This window comes from Linepithema humile, chromosome 5, assembly GCF_040581485.1.
Source record: "Linepithema humile isolate Giens D197 chromosome 5, Lhum_UNIL_v1.0, whole genome shotgun sequence".
Lineage (NCBI taxonomy): Eukaryota > Metazoa > Arthropoda > Insecta > Hymenoptera > Formicidae > Linepithema > Linepithema humile.
The window spans coordinates 18,324,122-18,343,227 of NC_090132.1; the positions used below are offsets into that span (position 1 = coordinate 18,324,122).

Sequence of the window (19,106 nt, forward strand, 5' to 3'; positions counted from 1 at the left end):
ATACATCAATATAAATCAATCATTACAAATTATTGATACAAAACAAATTTTGATTTTTCTCACATTAATAATGCACTATATTGTTAAAAAACTTTTGAGCAATCGTATTTATAATAATTTATAAAAAAAAAAATTTGTATTATATTAACATAATTAATTGTATAACAAGAAAGTATTTATACATAACAAATTAACCATTAAGTAATTTAATTTTGCAAAGTTTAAGAAAGATAAAAAAGTTTGGATCCTTTAAGTCTACGGAGATTACAGCGAGTTGAATGCACTATGATTTTAGTACGAAAAACAAAAGTGCGAACTGGTTTTTTCTTCAAATCCCACTCTCGAAAATGTGGCCATTCGTATGATCGGCTATATCCGTGCAGCTCCCCAAGACTGCCGCGAAACGTCTTTTAATATACACTATATCTTCGAGGGGCTATGTGTTTATCCTTGTGGTTTTACACCATACAAAGAAACCGACTTGTATTTTGATACGAGCGACTTTCGTCGAATTTGTTGTGATATTCAGCTTTTCAACTATATATTATTGCATCGTTATATATATCTATCCGCTTGATTATATAAGTTAAAAATAAAACTGTCCAATAATTTTTAAATATTCTTTGATAAAAATATTATGTGCACATATTTATTATACGGTTATAAATTTTTAACATTTAAGAATTATAAATTAATTCAACAATTTTATTTTTAAGTGATGAAATCATGCCAACACAAAAATAAAATCGTTGAATTAATTTATAATTCTTATATTTTAATAATTTATAGTCATATAAATATGTGTACATAATATCTTTACCAAAAAATAATTAAAAATTGTGTTCTAAAATTACACGTATTATCGTACAGGCCTAAAAATTCAAATGTTAGAAAGAACGAGCATTCTAATAAATCATTTTTAATAAGATTATTATAATTATCGCTACTTATGTATACTTAACTCACTTAAAACTTGAAGAAAGATATTTATATAGTCAAACATTTCTATATTTTTTTCAAATTTTCTTTTTTTTTTGCGCTATAATTTTCCTATTTTACATTTGCCTAACAATGTGGCAATAAATAAATAAATGTAAAATAGCAAAAAAACAGCACAAAAGAGTACCAAAAAAATTAAAAGAAACATATTCAAATTTGACTGTGTAATTGTGCATATGTGTCTTATGAAAAATTATGTATATTTCTAAAAAACAATTAAGAAATAATTGTAGTCACCAACTAGCGAATTGCGACTTGTTCTATTCGCTGCGGTTTCTACTTTGCACCACTTTGGGACAAATTTATCAAGGAATCGATCAATATTAGAAATTCGCACTTAATCATGAGCATTACCGAACAAAAATCGATGTGTGATGTATTTTATTCGCGAAAATCACACAAATATTTGCATCATGAATTTGTCATGCCGCAATATACGAAATGCAAATGCGAGATAAAATACATTTTGTGCTACGACGTATCTACGTGCATACTTACGCAGCGCAGAATATTATATTTGAATATTAGCAAATGAAAAATTTGCGGATAATATCAGTGCTTTGAATAATTACGCAAATATAATTAATTCACTCACCGATCGTTGTAGCCTAGCTGAGTGCGCCTGGAGCTGGAAAAGTATCTGGAAAAATTAATATTAAATTAAATATTATATATTATATAATTATCTTCATTTTCATCAAAATATAAATCAAACGCAATATAGTGCAGAATAATTATTCAAAAATTTTATAATAATTATTCATTAAATGTTTTCCCAAATAATTTTATTTAAATTTAAATAAAAATTTTTATACATTTTAATGTTTATAGACTATAAATAATAAATAAATAATTGTATTTACGAGCTGTAAAATATTGCAATTTCCTCCACCAGCTGCATATTCCGCCTAGACTGCTATTTATCAGTTTCATCATTAACTGCATCAGCTCTAAAAATCGCTGAATATCGAACACTCGCACTTACAATTAATTATAGTCACTTCCAAACAAAAGTGAACCCGCACATTTTATTTTCGCGAAAATCACGATTTATATTGCAACTTCATCACACGCCAAAATGGAAACGCGAGATAATATATATTTTCTGTCGAATTACGTTTACGTAGTACGTACAATTAGCATAAAATTTTAACAAACAAATGCCGCAGTTGATTTCGACATTGTACACGTACCTTGAGCAAGCAAGACAAACGACAGACGACTGTTTTAGCAGTTACACAGAAGTTATTAGATACGAATACACAAACAACATAATTACATTTCGTCCAATATAATTCCGAAAAATTCAATTTTAATATGTTACTTCTAATAAGATATATATCGAATAGTGCTACGATTGGGATCATAACCTGTTTTTACTGAATCTATGATCTAACCATCAGACAATCGATGAAACGACTTTAGTAGCAAACATCTGTAGAAAACAATACTTCTAGCAATCGCCCGTCACTTTAATCGGCACTCCCGATAAAAACTCGCACTCGTTTTACGTTTAATATGCATAAAATACGGATTAATTGCAGTACTTGTTTTACATTTGGAACTGCGCCTGGAAAAATATAAAAATTATAACGAATGAACAGTTACATCGGCAGCCAGAAAGGTGGCGCCATGTGGCCGAATACATCTTATCGGTCATCATGGATGCTATTACAGCAGCTGTCGATATAACAATTTTCTTCAAGGTGCGTTAATCTAAAATTTTTACCAAAATATATTATTTGCCGCGGTAACAATTAAAGGTATTTCATTGATTATCTGGCAGATTGCAATACCTATTACAATACTAATTAAAGCGTAATATGATTTTCATTAAATTTAACATGTGGAAAAGAAAACAACTTGCCGAAATTACATCGAATAAAATATTACTTTCATGTACGTATTTATATTTGATAATTTTTACATTAGTACCAAGCAGTCGTTCATCCATCGAGTTTCAACACTGTATGTGTGGCAATATTCTATGCTATAAGTATATGAGAGTTGACACGATGCAGTGTAAAGTGCATTTTATATCACTTTTGCGTTTCATGTATCGTGACAAATTCGCGACGTAAATTGACGTAATTTTTGCACAACTAAAATGTGTAGATTGACTTTACATTCAGTACTGCACTTAGCTAATTGTAAAGACGGATTTCTGATATTCAGCGATTCCTCAAAACTGATGCAGAATCTAAGACAAAGTATGCAGCAAACGATTTATAATATTCTAACTGGTAAGTACAATTATTGTTTTATTATTTAAATATATACTTATAAAACTGATAATGCACATATATACACAATTTGTATTTGTATTTGTATTATTACATACTTCTGTATTATTTAATTATGAAAAATCAAATATAAGTCCTAAAAAAATACAATAAATTTTCATTTTGTATATTTAATTACAAATATGAAAATAATAAAATCGTATTTAATATAAAATTTTTTTATTAACATATAATAATACATACATATACAAACAATACTAACATTATCTAAAATTTTACATACATTTTATAGAATAAAACTTAATTTTTATAACTACATAATTCCTGCAGATAATATATCATAGAAGTAATAATAGTTTTCAATTTAATAACTATCAGGTATTATAGATGTCTAAAATGTCATATCAGATATTATAGATGTCTAAAAATGTCATATTAAAGATATTCTACATAAAAAAAGTAAAATTTTATTATTTTATTTTATTAAACAATTTCCCTTGTTTTACGCAAACGTTTATATAAAGATAAAAATAGTGATGACATAAAATGCTTGATTTAACGAAATCTAATATATTAAAATAAGTTGTTAATTTATGATATCAATCAAATTAATATCATAAATAATCATAACATGTTGTTATGAAACAATGAAAAACTTACGTTTTCTACTTTTATTTTAATTATATCATAATGTTTAAAAATTTTAATAATTGTTAAACGTTACTGCAAATAGGCAGTTTTGGTCATGCAATGTCCTCTACTAACGAAATTCAGAACCATGTACTACGAACGTCGAAAATGTATAAAACTCATTTTGGTCTTACACAGATTCGCGTTTCTACCAATGTTCGGTACATTCCTTTTCATGAGTTATACTCTCATTCGTCCACATATATAACTATTATCACGTATCCATGTTGTAATTTTCGGCTAGCTCTGCCCGAATTAATTGCGCCAATCGTTGCATTGCCTAAAACATTAACAGATATAAATGTTGTATTCATTAATTCATTTTAAAATAATGATTACAATGTTTCGTATCAGCTTTATTCACTGCTGATAGAATAGATGTTCTATGTCGTTAAGATAAAATCAATAAAATAAAACAAATAATATAAGATTAACAAGATTAATAATATAAGATAATAATTTAAATTATTTATCAATCTGATAATCATTGTAGTTTAAAGTGCTTTAAAATTTATAAATAATTGAAAATCAATATTAAATAATCTATGATCACAATAAAACTTTACGCTTAAGTTTAATTTTTGCGATAATATTATTTTGTAGAATATATATAAATAAAGAAAATACCAGATCCATTTCCTTATAGGAAACCTTGGTAAAACTTGCTCTGATTGCATTACAAGGTTTCGAGGAATCTCTCATAAATGCTGCTCCTGGCGTCAAAATGACGCCTGCAGCAACTCCCCGTTGCATTAGCATCTTCCATGTATCCTTGACTTCTCGTACTTTTAACCACAAAAAGAATCCACTTTGTGGTACATTAAAATCTACCAAACCTAAAATAGTTTATAACTTTTTACTTAATTATTTAATTGCAGGCAACTTATCAATTATTTATAAAAAAAATATTATAACATATAAATATTATTATTATATATATATAAACATAAATTTTTATAGTACGTATAGTATTGTACATTTAACTGCAGCAAAAACAAAGTTAAATTACGTACCTTATGCAAGATTATTATATTATTTCGTAATTATGTGTTTTATATCTTATTAATCTTATTAATATACTTTTCTATTATGTATATTGCTCGATTAAATTTTTATCTTTATACATATATTTTACATATAAATTACATGCGTTATATATAAATTAAGACATTTTTTGTTATAAAATTAAGTATAAAAAAATATCACATATTATTATTACAATAAGTAAACAATTATTACTTACCATCGAGATGCTTGTGTGCCAGCGCCGAGATAGTATCTCTTCGCTGCTTATAGTAATGCCTTAATCTCATATAATGCTCCATCAGACCATTATAACTCCAGATTTTCATCAGCTTATACAATAACACCTAAAGTCAAGTGTAATTGGATACTTTTTTCCATTTTATTCGAGCGATAAGCAATCAATGTTTATGATTGATAAGAACCGACACGCGCCACTATTGATTTGATTTATGAACGAATGATTAAGAGAGTGATATTTCGACGTCTCGCAGCATTTCATCATTCCGGAGAATAATATTTACGGTTATTTATCGCTTTTTTATTACAACAATCTTCGTGTCCTCTCACTTCTACATTCAAGCACAAATAATCAAGCATTCATGCAATACAAACGTGTTTTATTTGATCTGCTAATACATGCAATAGTATATATATATTAGGAATCTATACATATCTAAAAAAAATTTAGACTGCAAAAGTAATTAAAAAATAATTTTATCTTGAATGACGACAGAATTTTATCATATGAACAACTACATTCACACATTCTGTTTATCGACAAGAGGGAAGCTTGGACCATGAAAAGGTGCATTTCCGCGAAGGGTAAGGACCATTCCACCTACCTGAGATAACGTACAAGCATGAAGATGGCTGCTCTGCAGGTGAAGCTCTATGCTGGCTATCAGCGGAGCCGCAGCGGTTATAAAGCCTATTCTGATGCCACTACTGATCGTTTTCGAAAATGTATCCAACCTAATGACTCGACCCTCTGTATCGAGCGATAAAAATGACTTGGGTTCTTCCTGAAAAAAATTTTTTTATAAAAATGATCACATTTTGCTATTTTTTTGTGATAAGAGTTTCTTTTCTGTCTCTCAACAATATTCATTAGTGATATATGTATATTCGATTGATTTTATTATAAAATCATTGAATTACGTAAATTTAATTTATAATGCAACAATTATAATGCAATAATTATATTGTAAATGCAAGTATATAATATATATTCTATATCAACAAATGTTAATGAAAGATGCGTATCATAAATACATTTGACTGTGTATGATGCCGCGTCCGACGCGGCAACAGATGATAAGTTGGGCAGCCAAGTGTAGGTACCGCGTTGCGCAACTAAGAACTTTGTTATCAATAAATTATAAGGTATAAGTAAAATTTTATTCGTAAAGTATATAAGACGGAACGGCATCGACCTGGCACCTATTCTTTAAATGCATACTTTATATTCGTAAGACATGAGTCTGTCGTAATGTGCTTTATACATAATTTGCAGGGTTAGATATTTAATATTTATAAAATATGAACTGATTGGTATTAGTATGATGACGAATTCATAATGTGTCTACAATAATTTACATAATTCTCTTTTAAAAATAGCACATAATCAAAGTATATTGTTGCTTTTTCGCGATACTTATTAGTCTTTTCATTGCGCTTAGCGAGCGGCTGTCATTGTGAAAATTTTAACAATTCGTATATTAAATAGAAGATTAATAGCGTTTTCTCTTTTCATCTCTTTCACCACAAATGTGGTGGTGTATTACATTTTCAATTTTAATTTTCTGAATACCGAATTAAAAAAAAAATATATTAAAAAATATTTAAGGTTTCACGTGTATGAGTAAAATTTGAATTTTATTTGTGCAAAATTATAGATATATAATACGATAAACTTATCTAATTTGCATTGTAATCTAAACTGCAGATATATATTCTTAAAAATATTTTGATGTTGCATTTCATATAATCGTAAATTTTACCACTCTTTTGCGTAGTAAACATTAATAAATACAGATAAATTTATACATTATCTGTAATATATGTATATCCATATGTGATGTGACCAGCTGATTATTACATCAGTTTTGTTACATCACCACGTGATTACATCACGTCATCTATGTCGAATAATATGTTTGAAAGCTTTTTGCGTCATGCGTGACAATAATTATACTTACTTTTTCAAAATGCATAAAATGATAAGGGTCGTCATCGAGTATCAAGAAGTTATATTCGCAGGCTATCCTGTAGATTTCTTTGCGTCTTTCCAAAGGTATAATAATACCGGTAGGATTTGTGCCCGTAGCGTTTATATACATTACTTTCGGCATTTTCGCGTTAGAAAGCATCCGATTTCCAAGAATTTCCCTGAGTACTTCCGGTATAGGACCATTGTCGTCCTGCAGGATCGTTATGAACTCCGCTTGATGTGGTGATACCTGCGTGATTATAATCAACGATCTCTTGATTATCGTAGCAATGTTAAAATAATAAATAAATAGGAGTCTATCATTTTAAAAAAAATGCAATCTGTTGCAGATTTTATATTGCAGTATTATATTTTATATCTTGAAGTATCGAAAATTAACAAGTAATAACGAAAGTTTGTCTTCAAGCAGAAGAGCTATAATCAAATTATATTTGAATATATGAATAATTCATTATTTCATAAACATTAATAGGATTTGCTTCTTCTCAAATTTCTCTCTTTAATAAAAGCATATCTATATCTACTAACCACAACTTCGACGCCGGGATAGAAGGAGTCGGGAACCAAAATCGGATCACCAGTGCCGATTATAGCCTCCAGAGTCTTGCTAAGCCCGTCCTGAGACCCTGAAACGACGACTATGTCACGGCTCTCCCATAAGGGTGGCGCGTGTGCCATTCTCTGGAATTCCCTCAGGGCCTAAAACCAATTTGCCATCCGACGTTGTTAGACACATTGTAGCCGATTCCCTTATCACGAAAACGAAAGATTCCGGGTGTAACGATACGGCCCATTACACGCAAGGCGACCTTACTCGACCTCATACGACAATACTGTATCAGCTCCTACATATAGGACGCGTGATGCAACATCCTGTATGTAGGAATTCTATACAATACAATCAGGGAGATAACTTATTTATGCTGATTCTCCGAATTCTGAACTAAATTCTTTAGTTTTTTTTTTATATTTACTATTTTGTTACTTTCTTTTCGATTGCTAAAATAAATGATACTATTTGAATGTAAAGTTAAGCACTATAAAGTAAAACATTATTTGTTCTCTTAAAAATTGCGGTATGTAAAGTATTCTAAAAAAAATATTTAAGTAATGGAGATTATTTACTACCTCAACAAAAGGAGGATAACCTTGCGTTGGTACATACTGAAGAGCGGCGCCTAATTCACTTTTGTCGAGAGTGAAGGACAAACCGTCGTAGAGTTTAACCGACATTTCCGTGAACGGAAACGTACTTTCATTGGGCATTCCCTCTGCCAAAGAAATGGTACTTGTCGGCGCAGAATACGCTATTTTGGCTGGAATAGTTGAAAAAGCTTCGTTGCCCATCACTTCGTCGATGATTAAGTATAAAATAATCTATTTTTGTTTAATATTTATAATCTGGTATATTTTCACAATTAATTTTCCAATTAAAAAAAAATGTAATAAATTTTTATAAATTACAATTTATTAATTTTACATTTCACTTTGTAAATATTTTACTGCCATGGTAATTTTACTAGCTACTAACAATAAATGCTAAGCTGTTAGCAATTATTGTTGAAACTATTTGCTGATGTATTTCTTATTTATTATTGCCATAGCTTAAGTTTAACTATAAAAATAAAAACAAGTTCTGCTTCTTACTTAGCTCTCGCGTTGTGGCAGGTCGCCTGCGTTTAGAGATTTCCGTCTTAAAGAAAGAATAATCCATTTCGAATATCTCGTTATTAGCACTCAAATTTATACAACTTTTGAATCAGTAAGTTGTTGATTGCGCTACTGTTCAAAAATTACTTTTCAATGCACAGTCAACTATTATTAATTAATCAATAATAATTCGATGAAACAAAATTAATATTAATTTGGAATCTATTCCGGCAATTCGGAAAATCTATTTTAATACTCGTGTAGTCCTTCCGTTAACGTATTAATGTCGTCCTCTGACACGTATACAGACTACAAGAACTCGCCAAGAATTCAAGACAAGAACTCTCGAAAAAAGAAAACTGATTTTTTCTCCTAAACTGAACACTTCTGCTACCCTTTTCAACACTGACAGCGCGCTTGGTTAAGCCAGCTTTTATATTTAGCGATAACTCATTGGTTGCGTCAGATTACATTACATATTCAAAAAGGAACACGGTTTCTGTGTAGTAAGATAACTAAATAGTTCTTCAGATTGTGTGTTCAGGCCACACAGACATCAAACTACTTCGGCTATCTCTAATACTGATTAGAAATATTTACTAATTCTATTGTAAACGACATGTACATTAAATTAACAACTCAATAACATTTACCATACATTAGATTGATAAAATAACAAATAAATTAATGACTTAAAGTAAAGCATTAATCATTAGACTTAAAAGATTAAAAATACAAGATTATTATAAATGAGAAAAACAAGAAAAGTGGAAATTCCAAAATACTTTCACAAGAAATAAAAAAATTTTCATTTTTCTTTAATTTAAAAAAAAGTAAGATAAAAAATTGTGTTATTGATAATATTTATGAATGTTTTAATTTTCCACAATTTATCCTTAGTATAATAATATATTTAAAAAATACTACGAATAAATTATAAAGTAATTCTATTTTATATTTTCGCTTTGTATGCAGGTTTTTCTTATTTTTTTATAAATTTTGTTAATATGTAAGTTAATATTTCGTCTAATTATTATTTTTTCAAATTTTTGTGATTTCCTGAGTTATCGCAAACGTATTATCGTGCTACTCTGAGACGCAACGCGCAATTAAATTATTAGAATATCATTTTCATAATGAGCAGCAAAGGACACATATCTGCATTGTTTTAAAACTTTTTTTCTCGTGCACTTCTGCGCTTTAATTTTGTCATTATGATTTTTTTTCTCGAGACTACAGCAAAACGATAATAACATGACGCAAGTGTGTTATTCACAAAGTTAGCAAATATAAATGCATCGATCAATCATTTAAGCACAAAAAGCGTTTTTTTTTTATGTAAACTATTTTGGGCGTTATTTCTTGAATCTAATTGGAGTGCTTACAACGAATATCATTCAACAACTTCTGTATTGTTATTGTATATTTGATCTGTTTCAATTTTGGTGGTCTGAAAGATAATATACGACAATAAATTGATCATATTTGGCTATTATCATTTTATTCAAATACAGAGCGCACTTTTTTATCTTTGCAATGTTTTAATAAAACAGATTCAATCGTTAAAAGAATAAATTTTAGATAAAAAAAGAGAAAAAAATTGTAAAAAAGGATAAACTTAAAGTATATTTTTAGATTTTGTAAAAATTAGCAGCATCTTGATCCTGCTAATATTGGCTAGATTGCTCAAGATCGGATGCTAAAAGTAACATAAGTCTTTCATCTTATCAAAAAAAATTTTTGTAGAAAATTATTTAGTGAAATTTTTTGAAACATATATATATAACTAAGTACTCCTAAATGACACTATCTTCGAGCTATCTTTTGAAGTAAAATTCTTCAACAATCGTTAAAATATTTAACAAGCATTTTAAAACTTATCATTTGGAGCATTAAAAATTATCAAATATTTTTAAAGAATACATCAATTATCAAAATTATCAAATATTTTTAAAGAATACATCAATGTATTCTTTAAAAATATTTGATAATTTTTAATGCTCCAAATGATAAGTTTTAAAATGCTTGTTAAGTGCTTTAATGATTGTTGAAGAATTTTACTCCAAAAGATAGCTCGAAGATAGTGTCATTTAGGAGTACTTAGTTATATATATATGTTTCAAAAAATTTCACTAAATAATTTTCTACAAAAATTCTTTTTGATACAGTTCAAATATAATATATAAATAATTTCTGAGAAAACTGTATGATTAGATAAACTCTAAATAAACCTAAAATGTTTCGAAAATATTACCTTTACCGAAAACTATGTTTAAAAGCGATATGTGCGATAGATCTAATCTCTTGTTCGTAACGTATCAGAAAGTTTTCTCAACGATGCACTATCAACCATGATGTAATCGAGTATGCAGTTACATGAATGAATGATGAAAGTACGTATTGACAATCTCACGCGTTTATAATCCGTTAGATACTATGGGAAAGAATCACTATCGAATCGTGTGCCTGTAACAAGAGTTTACCAACAATTTTTTGTTTACCAACAATATCATCCTTACAAAATCATTGTTTTACGTAGTTTTCGATGATTTTATTCGAGATTTTTTCCCAACAATACAATTTTATTACTCCTAGAAAATGAAAAGAAATTTACAATCAGCAACAGAAATATATACATTTGATAAGCTAGCAAATACCTTTGCAATATCTTGCAATACTTTATATAATTGGCATCGAATAACATAAACTTGCAAGGTATTATTATAAGAAATTATACTGTAATTTATTTTCAATACAAAAATATCTAAAAATTGTTACTCTAATTAATGTTGGATAACTATCAATATATATATTTGTATCAAATGTATTTATATATTAATGATTTATATATCAATATAGATAATTTAAACTCATGCTTATAGACTTGTTTTTATTTATTTAAATATTTTATTTAAAATAATATTTTTTACTACTATTCCAAATATTTCAATTTTAATAACATGCAATAATTTTTCATATTGAGAAGATTGATGTGATAAATTGTTAATTTCCTCTAATAAAGTGCCATTTAGCATAGTGATGCAAGTTCTAAATTATTTTTCTGGCAAATAAGATAATTAATACAAATTAATGTACAACACGATATATTGTTAACTGCGTCGCTTGATAAACTTTATCTTACAAAGTTCACCGTCTCCACCACATCGCATCTTTATTTTTGCTTGATCTAATATTTAAAATTTCGTCAGCTCTATTCTGATGCAACAATCGGCCAGAATTTACTTCATTATTTTCACTTTTATATGTAAAGCAAAGTGGCGTGATAATGAAAAAGATCGAAAGAAAGGATGATGAAAACAAAACGTTCTTCTCGTAATCAGTTTGCGTCATGCACTATTCCGCTGTCTTTAAAATCCCCGAAATAGCTAAGTTTCTAGTGAGTTTCTGTGCATCAGAAAATTGACAGAGAGATCGTCTAGAGGTGAATATTTAATTACAAATATCGTGCAATATTTATTTTCATATTAAATTAAAATTCTTTTAATTTTTTTTTCGCATTACGTTATAATAGTGTCAAACTTTGCAATTAGATATATATTGGTTAAATAAGAATATTTCAATCAATTAAAACAATTTATTAAATATTTATACAATCGATAAAACAAGAATCAATTCGACTCGATTTAGAATTATTGATATTGTAATCCGCGATTGTTCTCCTCCCACATGTTTATCATTCACGAGAGCAATGTAACTTATTCGTATCACAGGCGTGCGCCACGCATAAATGTGTGCATGCATTCGCGCGCGCGCGCGCAATGCGTGTATTTGCACGCGTAATCGGTCTTTAATAACTGACATCGGGCAATTGCAAAATCGTTGGGAAGCCCGATAACGGCAATACGTCAAACCAGCAGCACCCAGCTAGATGACGAAATGGCTTCGAATATTTGGGTATGAGATATATGATCGAAACAACGCTATAAATCCGAAATTTAAAAAAGACACTAATTAATCAAAATAAATGACGATAACAATATTTACGTCAATTACAAATTATTAAAAATCTTACAAAAATACGCAAATAACATCCTCAATCCTTCCAAAAGTAATTGCTCTGTGCAAAGTGTAGTAACCCGCGCGAAAGGATTATTTTTTTAGAAGCCAATTTCATCTGATTTTCGGAATAAAATGATTAAATATTTAATAGATATAACATTTTATTGAACATACTCTGATTCACTATCTTGCATAGACTTATTTTAAACTAGTAATGATAAATGAGACATTAAACTAGTAATGTAGGAGGAGATAACAATTGACGGTCATTGTTTGACATTTATTGAATCTTGAAATAAATTGCTGCGCAAGCAGTTGAGATTTTGTGATTCTTATTAGAAATTCTCAAACAAAATATCACTATCAAACTATTTGCACAACTTCTTGCGTAATGTCATTATCTGTTTGCAGCGAAAATTGCATTGTAAAGCATGTCTTAAATAAACATTGTATTCTTACTGATCATGTGCAAGTAAAATGTCGTTTTCGCTCTCACTTAGATAGCTCTTGACCTCTTTTGCTACAGCTGTTTGAAGTTTTTCACTCATGTGTTTTTGTGTATCATCATGCAAGCAAAATGATCAGTATAAAAAATGAAAAACACGTTGACTTTTAAACTCGACGTTAGATCGTCTTAAGTTGCGGATTCGATTTAAATAAGCTTCGAAATTTCTTTTCCAAAATCATTTGTCCGTTTTGTATGCGTACCGTTCTAAAAATGTTTAGGACATTTCGAACTCGATTTGTAGACATTTGGTGCGCAAAAAAATAGTGGCATACTTCCAAACTTTTATCACAATATTTTACTCAACAGCCCTTCAATTCAAAGCTCCGAGTACAAGATTTCGGCACATAGTACGCGGCAATTTATTTTTCATTTTTTGATTCGCAAACAGTTTTAACGCGCAACGCGCAATGCGCAACATTTACGATCGAACGCGAGCGCGAACGCGATAACGCGATTTTTTTGCACCGCACCATGATCTTCCTGTCTTTGTTGAATGTTGTCTACCAAGACGTCAATGTCGATAGTGTTGGAATAATAAGTTCGACTTTTTTCTTACGCAATCGCAAGAATAATAGTGCCTGCAGCAGGTTGTTAAATTTTTTTCAATATAATTTATTTTGATTATTTATTAATAATGTGGAATTTTTGTTGCGTACAATAGCGATTTAACATTGTCACAGGTTGTTTACACACCCCTTTTGATACCGATGAAATAAATTGTACGCAAAGATAATATTATTAATCTCGTTTAGGAAATCCTACTTCTGCGTGATTTGAATTGGGTGCGATATTTCATTTTGTGCGTAAAATTTTCTGTCACCTGTAAATACTTTTCCATAAAAAATTGATAAAAGATTACTTGACAATTTAAGAATAACAAGTTAAAATCGATATAATTTAAATAAATACAAATTTTGATACTATAAACGTACAAAGATGTTGATTAAGATTATGAAGATATATCTCACGTGTGTGAAGTTAGCATATCATATTTTGACATCGCATGAAAAAACGACAGTTCTGCTCGCATACACTATAGTTCTACAGTTCTAGATAGTTTTTAACAATAGTTCTATCGAATTACGCCAAAAAACAAAAAAATAAAATTTTAAGAAATGAGATGCTAACTTCCCGTCTCACCTTCCAGCATCTCGCCGGATTTCGAATGTATGAGCCATAAAGTACAAGTATTCAAAGAGTTCTACCGTTTCAACCCATCATATCAATAGTTCTGGTCATAAAAACAATAAAAAAAAATTCTAGTCATTATTAAAAGCACTTCACGCACTGAAATGTAATATACTAGCGTCACTAGCAATAATGTAAATAATACTAGGGACTGGGAACTATGATTCTATGCTCGTACAAACCCAGAACTATGGCTAGTGACGCCAACATATCATATTTAGGCACTTTCAGCGGGCATAATAATTATAAACAAATATTTAAATAATTGTTTCTGAATAGAACTGTAATGTAAATAATACTAGAGACTGGGAACTATGATTCTATGCTCGTACAAACCCAGAACTATCGTTAGTAACGCTAGCATGTCATATTTAGGCACTTTGGCGAGCATAATAATTATAGAGAAATAGTTAAATGATTGTTTCTAAATAGAATTGTAATGTGTAAATGATACTAGAGACTGGGAATTATGATTCTATGCTCGTACAAATCTAGAACTATTGCTAGTGACGCTAGCATATTACATTTCAGCGCGTGAAATGCTTTTAATAATAACTAGAATTTTTTTTTATTGTTCTTATGACCAGAACTATTGATATGATGAGTTGAAACGGTAGAACTCTTTGAATACTCGTACTTTATGGCTCATACGTTCGAAATCCGGTGAGATGCTGGAAGGTGAGACGGGAAGTTAGCATCTCATTTCTTGAAATTTTATTTTTTTGTTTTTTTGGCGTAATTCAATAGAACTATTGTTAAAAACTATCTAGAACTGTAGAACTATAGTGTATGCGAGATGAACTGTCGTTTTTTCATGCGATGTCAAAATATGATATGCTAACTTCACACACGTATATATCTCACCAAATAAATCGAAATTGGATCGAAATAATATCATTTTTTTATTCCTGCTAACAAGATTTCTTGTAATTGTAGCAGCTTTTTTCAGATCTGTCATTGTTGATTTATTGGATCCTATATCTCAGCGCTCTGATATCTAAATATTAACAAAGTTTAACGCTATCAGTATAGGTCAACAATGTGATTACGCGTGAAATAAATCTGTCTCTCGTATTGTTCTATCTTGAACACAAGTCGATAGTAAGCGTTTTAAATTTGAGAAGTGAAATTTCTTGATCGGAAAGAATACTCTTCCGCATGATTGCGCCGATCGGATAGTTATCGACAGATCTTATTTCGACTGCCAATACCAGTTTCTACACTTTATTTAATCGTAGATCTAAACGATAAAGTCAATCTGTAACTTCATTCAGTTAAATTCCATTCACGTAAAGCAAAATCTCTTCAGATTATCCTGTCGAAAATCGATCTCACGTCCTCAAATTAATTGACTCGAACGTAATTTTAAGTTCCTTAAGAATATAACTTGACACTTTCTTCATAGTCATAAAGTAAATATCTTAAAGTAAATGTCATAAAATAATCATTTAGTTGACTGAAAATATCAATTAAATATCAAGAGTATCAATACTCTAATCTAGCTATATGAAATAATAATGTACATAATGATAAATGTACGTTCTTTGCTACACGTATTTCTTTTATTTACATTTCTTTTTAAACTTCTTCTAGAAAAGAAGAAACATCTAATCAGTTCTTCCTAGTATTTATATTGTTTCTTTACATTTTTCTTTACACGTTTCGAAGAATTTTATTTATGTGATGTATCGAACGAACGAAGTAATGTGCACTTCAAAGCAATGATAAATACGCGAGACAAATTATTAATACGAGTGCTCAAAGTTATCAAGTTGATTATTTCTATGCAACAATGTAGTAGTGGCGTAGTTAATCTATGCTTGCAGAGATTAATATTGTGAAGTAGAGTAACATTAACACAAGATTGAAGCAAAAGTTCCCGGATGTTTCAACATTGCTATTTGAAAGAGATTGCATTAAAAATATATTGAATGTGTCGCAAGTCACGTAAACAATCTTCGTCATACGTCAATCCTCGATTATATGTTACCGATGCATAACATTGCAAAAAAAAAACTTAAAATTGTTTCAATAATTACTCAGATAGTTCTATTAGTAAATTTTTTGTACAAATATCAAATGTATAGAAAATGAAAAAATAAATAGAAAATAACAAAATATATGTTTCATTTACAATTTCATAAATATATTTGATGTTCTGATTTCTGTGATCTTCTATAAAATAATTGCATTTATTAAAATGAATGAACATTCCATTTTTATTTCAGAATTTTTATATGCTTAGTAAAATGATTTCTTTATGCTATCAACATATCCATATAGCAATATGTGGTAAAAAAAACATTGCAAACTTAACTAATGCAGCTCTAATTCAATGAGTCATATACCATTATTTTTTTGGCATAATATAATTGTTTATCAAAGTATGGTTTCAATAGCGCAAAACTTGCAGAATTAAACCAATACTACGAAAGTTATATTTAATAATGCATTAATACATGCCTGTTCAAGACAATAGCTGCAAGCATTTTACGACAAGTAGTGCATACGCAGTTTCACACGTCGCAGCAAAGTTTCATCTTGGCGTTATTTCATAAGTGTCGCGCGTGAGCGATACAAAGACACGAAGTGTCGGCTGAAAGACAGACGCAAGCGATCGTAAGTGGAAAGTGTCTCTCGACCTCCGACAGAGGTGCCACTCGGCGGGCAGCAAGTCGGAGATGGAGAAACGTACTTAACGAACGGAGAAGTTCATTAAAAGCGAAACGACATTAGTCGACCTAAAATCACCCCTTCCTTTTCCCCTCCACTTCGCCAGTTCCGCCGGTCATCATAGGCTCTCGAGTTCCACAGGTGAAACGGAGGAGAAGAACGACGGAGACGAATTAACGGGCCGAGAGCGGTGAGATATCGCGTCGTAGGTGAGTTAGTTCTCGAAGAGAAAAAAGGAACGAGTTCGATAGGAAATAGATCATCGCGCTCTGTGGTGGAGCAGAGACGAGAATCAAGCGGCGGCGGCGGTGTTGGGGACGGCGAGAAAAAACGGCCCATCTCCTCACGGGAGATTGCCTTCCTACAATTCCTCGGTGGTCTGTCGGCGCCTTCGACTGCCGACTGTCGTTATCGTTAATAGAAACCATTCAGCGACTATGAATTGCCTACCGGTTATCCTGAAATTTCATTATTTTCCCGCTGGCGGACGGACGTAGCTGCCTGATCGGCAGACTTATGTCTTATGCGAAGTGGGGAAATTTCCGGAGGATGAAATTATCGGAGAGAATACTTGCGAGCGAAAGGTCGAGCATTATTCTTGAAAATTCCGCACCAGTTCCACGGCGCAGTTCCTCCTTTCTGATATATTTAACACCATCCGGCCAGATTAGAGTGATAGAGATTTAAATAGTAGAATAATTGTTATAACTATTTTTTAGCACGTGCATTCTCGAGAATCTTTCCAAATTATTTCTATTTCTTATTCTGTTATGAATTTTGTTTTAATTTCTTCTTACTGAGAGTCTTATAATTTTTAGCAATTATAGAAAAATATTTAACTGTTATAAAATACGTAGGGCTTTGCTGATTTCTTTTACTCCACTGAACAAACTAAGACTATTTGCGCGGACAGACGCGATACCACCATTATGTGAGAATCGAAAGACTCGTTTTCCTCGCAAGTCCCCTTCTTTTCTCGAAGGAACAAAACCAAGTTTCAAAAGGACACTAGGAATCGCGAGGCTCCCGTCGTCTCCTTCAAGCGCCGTCCAAGCCCCGAAGCGAGCCGGAGATCGTATCCTCGCAACATGGCAACCCAGCCCAAACTTTACGGCCATTGATCCTGCGAAACCACTTGCAAGACAGTTTTGTATCTTTTTCATGTTCCCGGCCGCGCTGCTCGTTCACGCCCCAACGATACCTAATTGGGTGCGCCCCGTGGCCGGCCCATTATACGGGGTGTCAAAATACTTTTTCACCTCTCGTAATCCTCCGAGGCACCTATACAGGATCACCCCCTCTCGCCCCCTCCTCACCTTTATCCCCGCGCTGCTTCGGGACAAAGGGTATGCGTGCTTGTATCTCAAAGCGGCCGACCGAATAAAATGCACAATAGAATTGTCGCCACACGTCGCGTTTCGAGAAGTAAAAGACGTTTTCCGTGGTCTGGTCTGGCACACCGTGTAAGCCGACTCAGAAAAAGACCCTCCGCCGGGAGTACTTCTCCGACGTGTAACAACATGTGTACTCGTAGATTAGATTCTCCTCTCACTCCTCGCTCCTACCCTCTCCGCCACTGCCTTCCCAAACCGCGATCGTGCTGCTCCCGCCCTCGTTTTCTCTTTATCTCTTTCGAAGTTGGCGTATAAGTGACAATTTCGTCGTAACACCATTCGCTGAATGCGAAGAACGGAAAGCAGAGAAGGGCAATTCTATCACTAGTTCGAGACGCATAAGCGTGAAACGCCCCGTTTCGAGATTTCTTATTCGAACAAATCATTGACATGCCACTCGTCGCAATGTCTACTTCGAAATCACACTTTTTTATACAACAGATGCTCATTGTTAATTGTAATACATTAATACATTTAATAATATA

At 31.1% G+C, this 19,106-nt stretch overlaps 1 protein-coding gene across 3 annotated transcripts in view; it reads right to left on the reverse strand.

The window, feature by feature from the left end:
• Positions 1-2,888: 2,888 nt before the first annotated feature.
• LOC105669318 (kynurenine/alpha-aminoadipate aminotransferase, mitochondrial-like) overlaps positions 2,889-19,106 on the reverse strand; it is a 78,156-nt gene continuing 61,938 nt past the window's right edge. For 2 of the 3 annotated variants that reach the window (XM_067354719.1, XM_067354720.1), the window contains 7 exons: positions 8,317-8,504; positions 7,717-7,887; positions 7,157-7,417; positions 5,801-5,980; positions 5,176-5,302; positions 4,560-4,768; positions 2,889-4,212 (listed from right to left, as the gene is read on the reverse strand). In XM_067354719.1, coding sequence (XP_067210820.1) covers positions 4,147-4,212; positions 4,560-4,768; positions 5,176-5,302; positions 5,801-5,980; positions 7,157-7,417; positions 7,717-7,887; positions 8,317-8,454 — 1,152 coding nt within the window. In that variant the 5' untranslated portion in view covers positions 8,455-8,504 and the 3' untranslated portion in view covers positions 2,889-4,146. Of the gene's footprint in view, positions 4,213-4,559; positions 4,769-5,175; positions 5,303-5,800; positions 5,981-7,156; positions 7,418-7,716; positions 7,888-8,316; positions 8,505-8,835; positions 9,263-19,106 lie in introns of those variants that run through there. The other variant, XM_012362204.2, reaches the window with a different exon arrangement.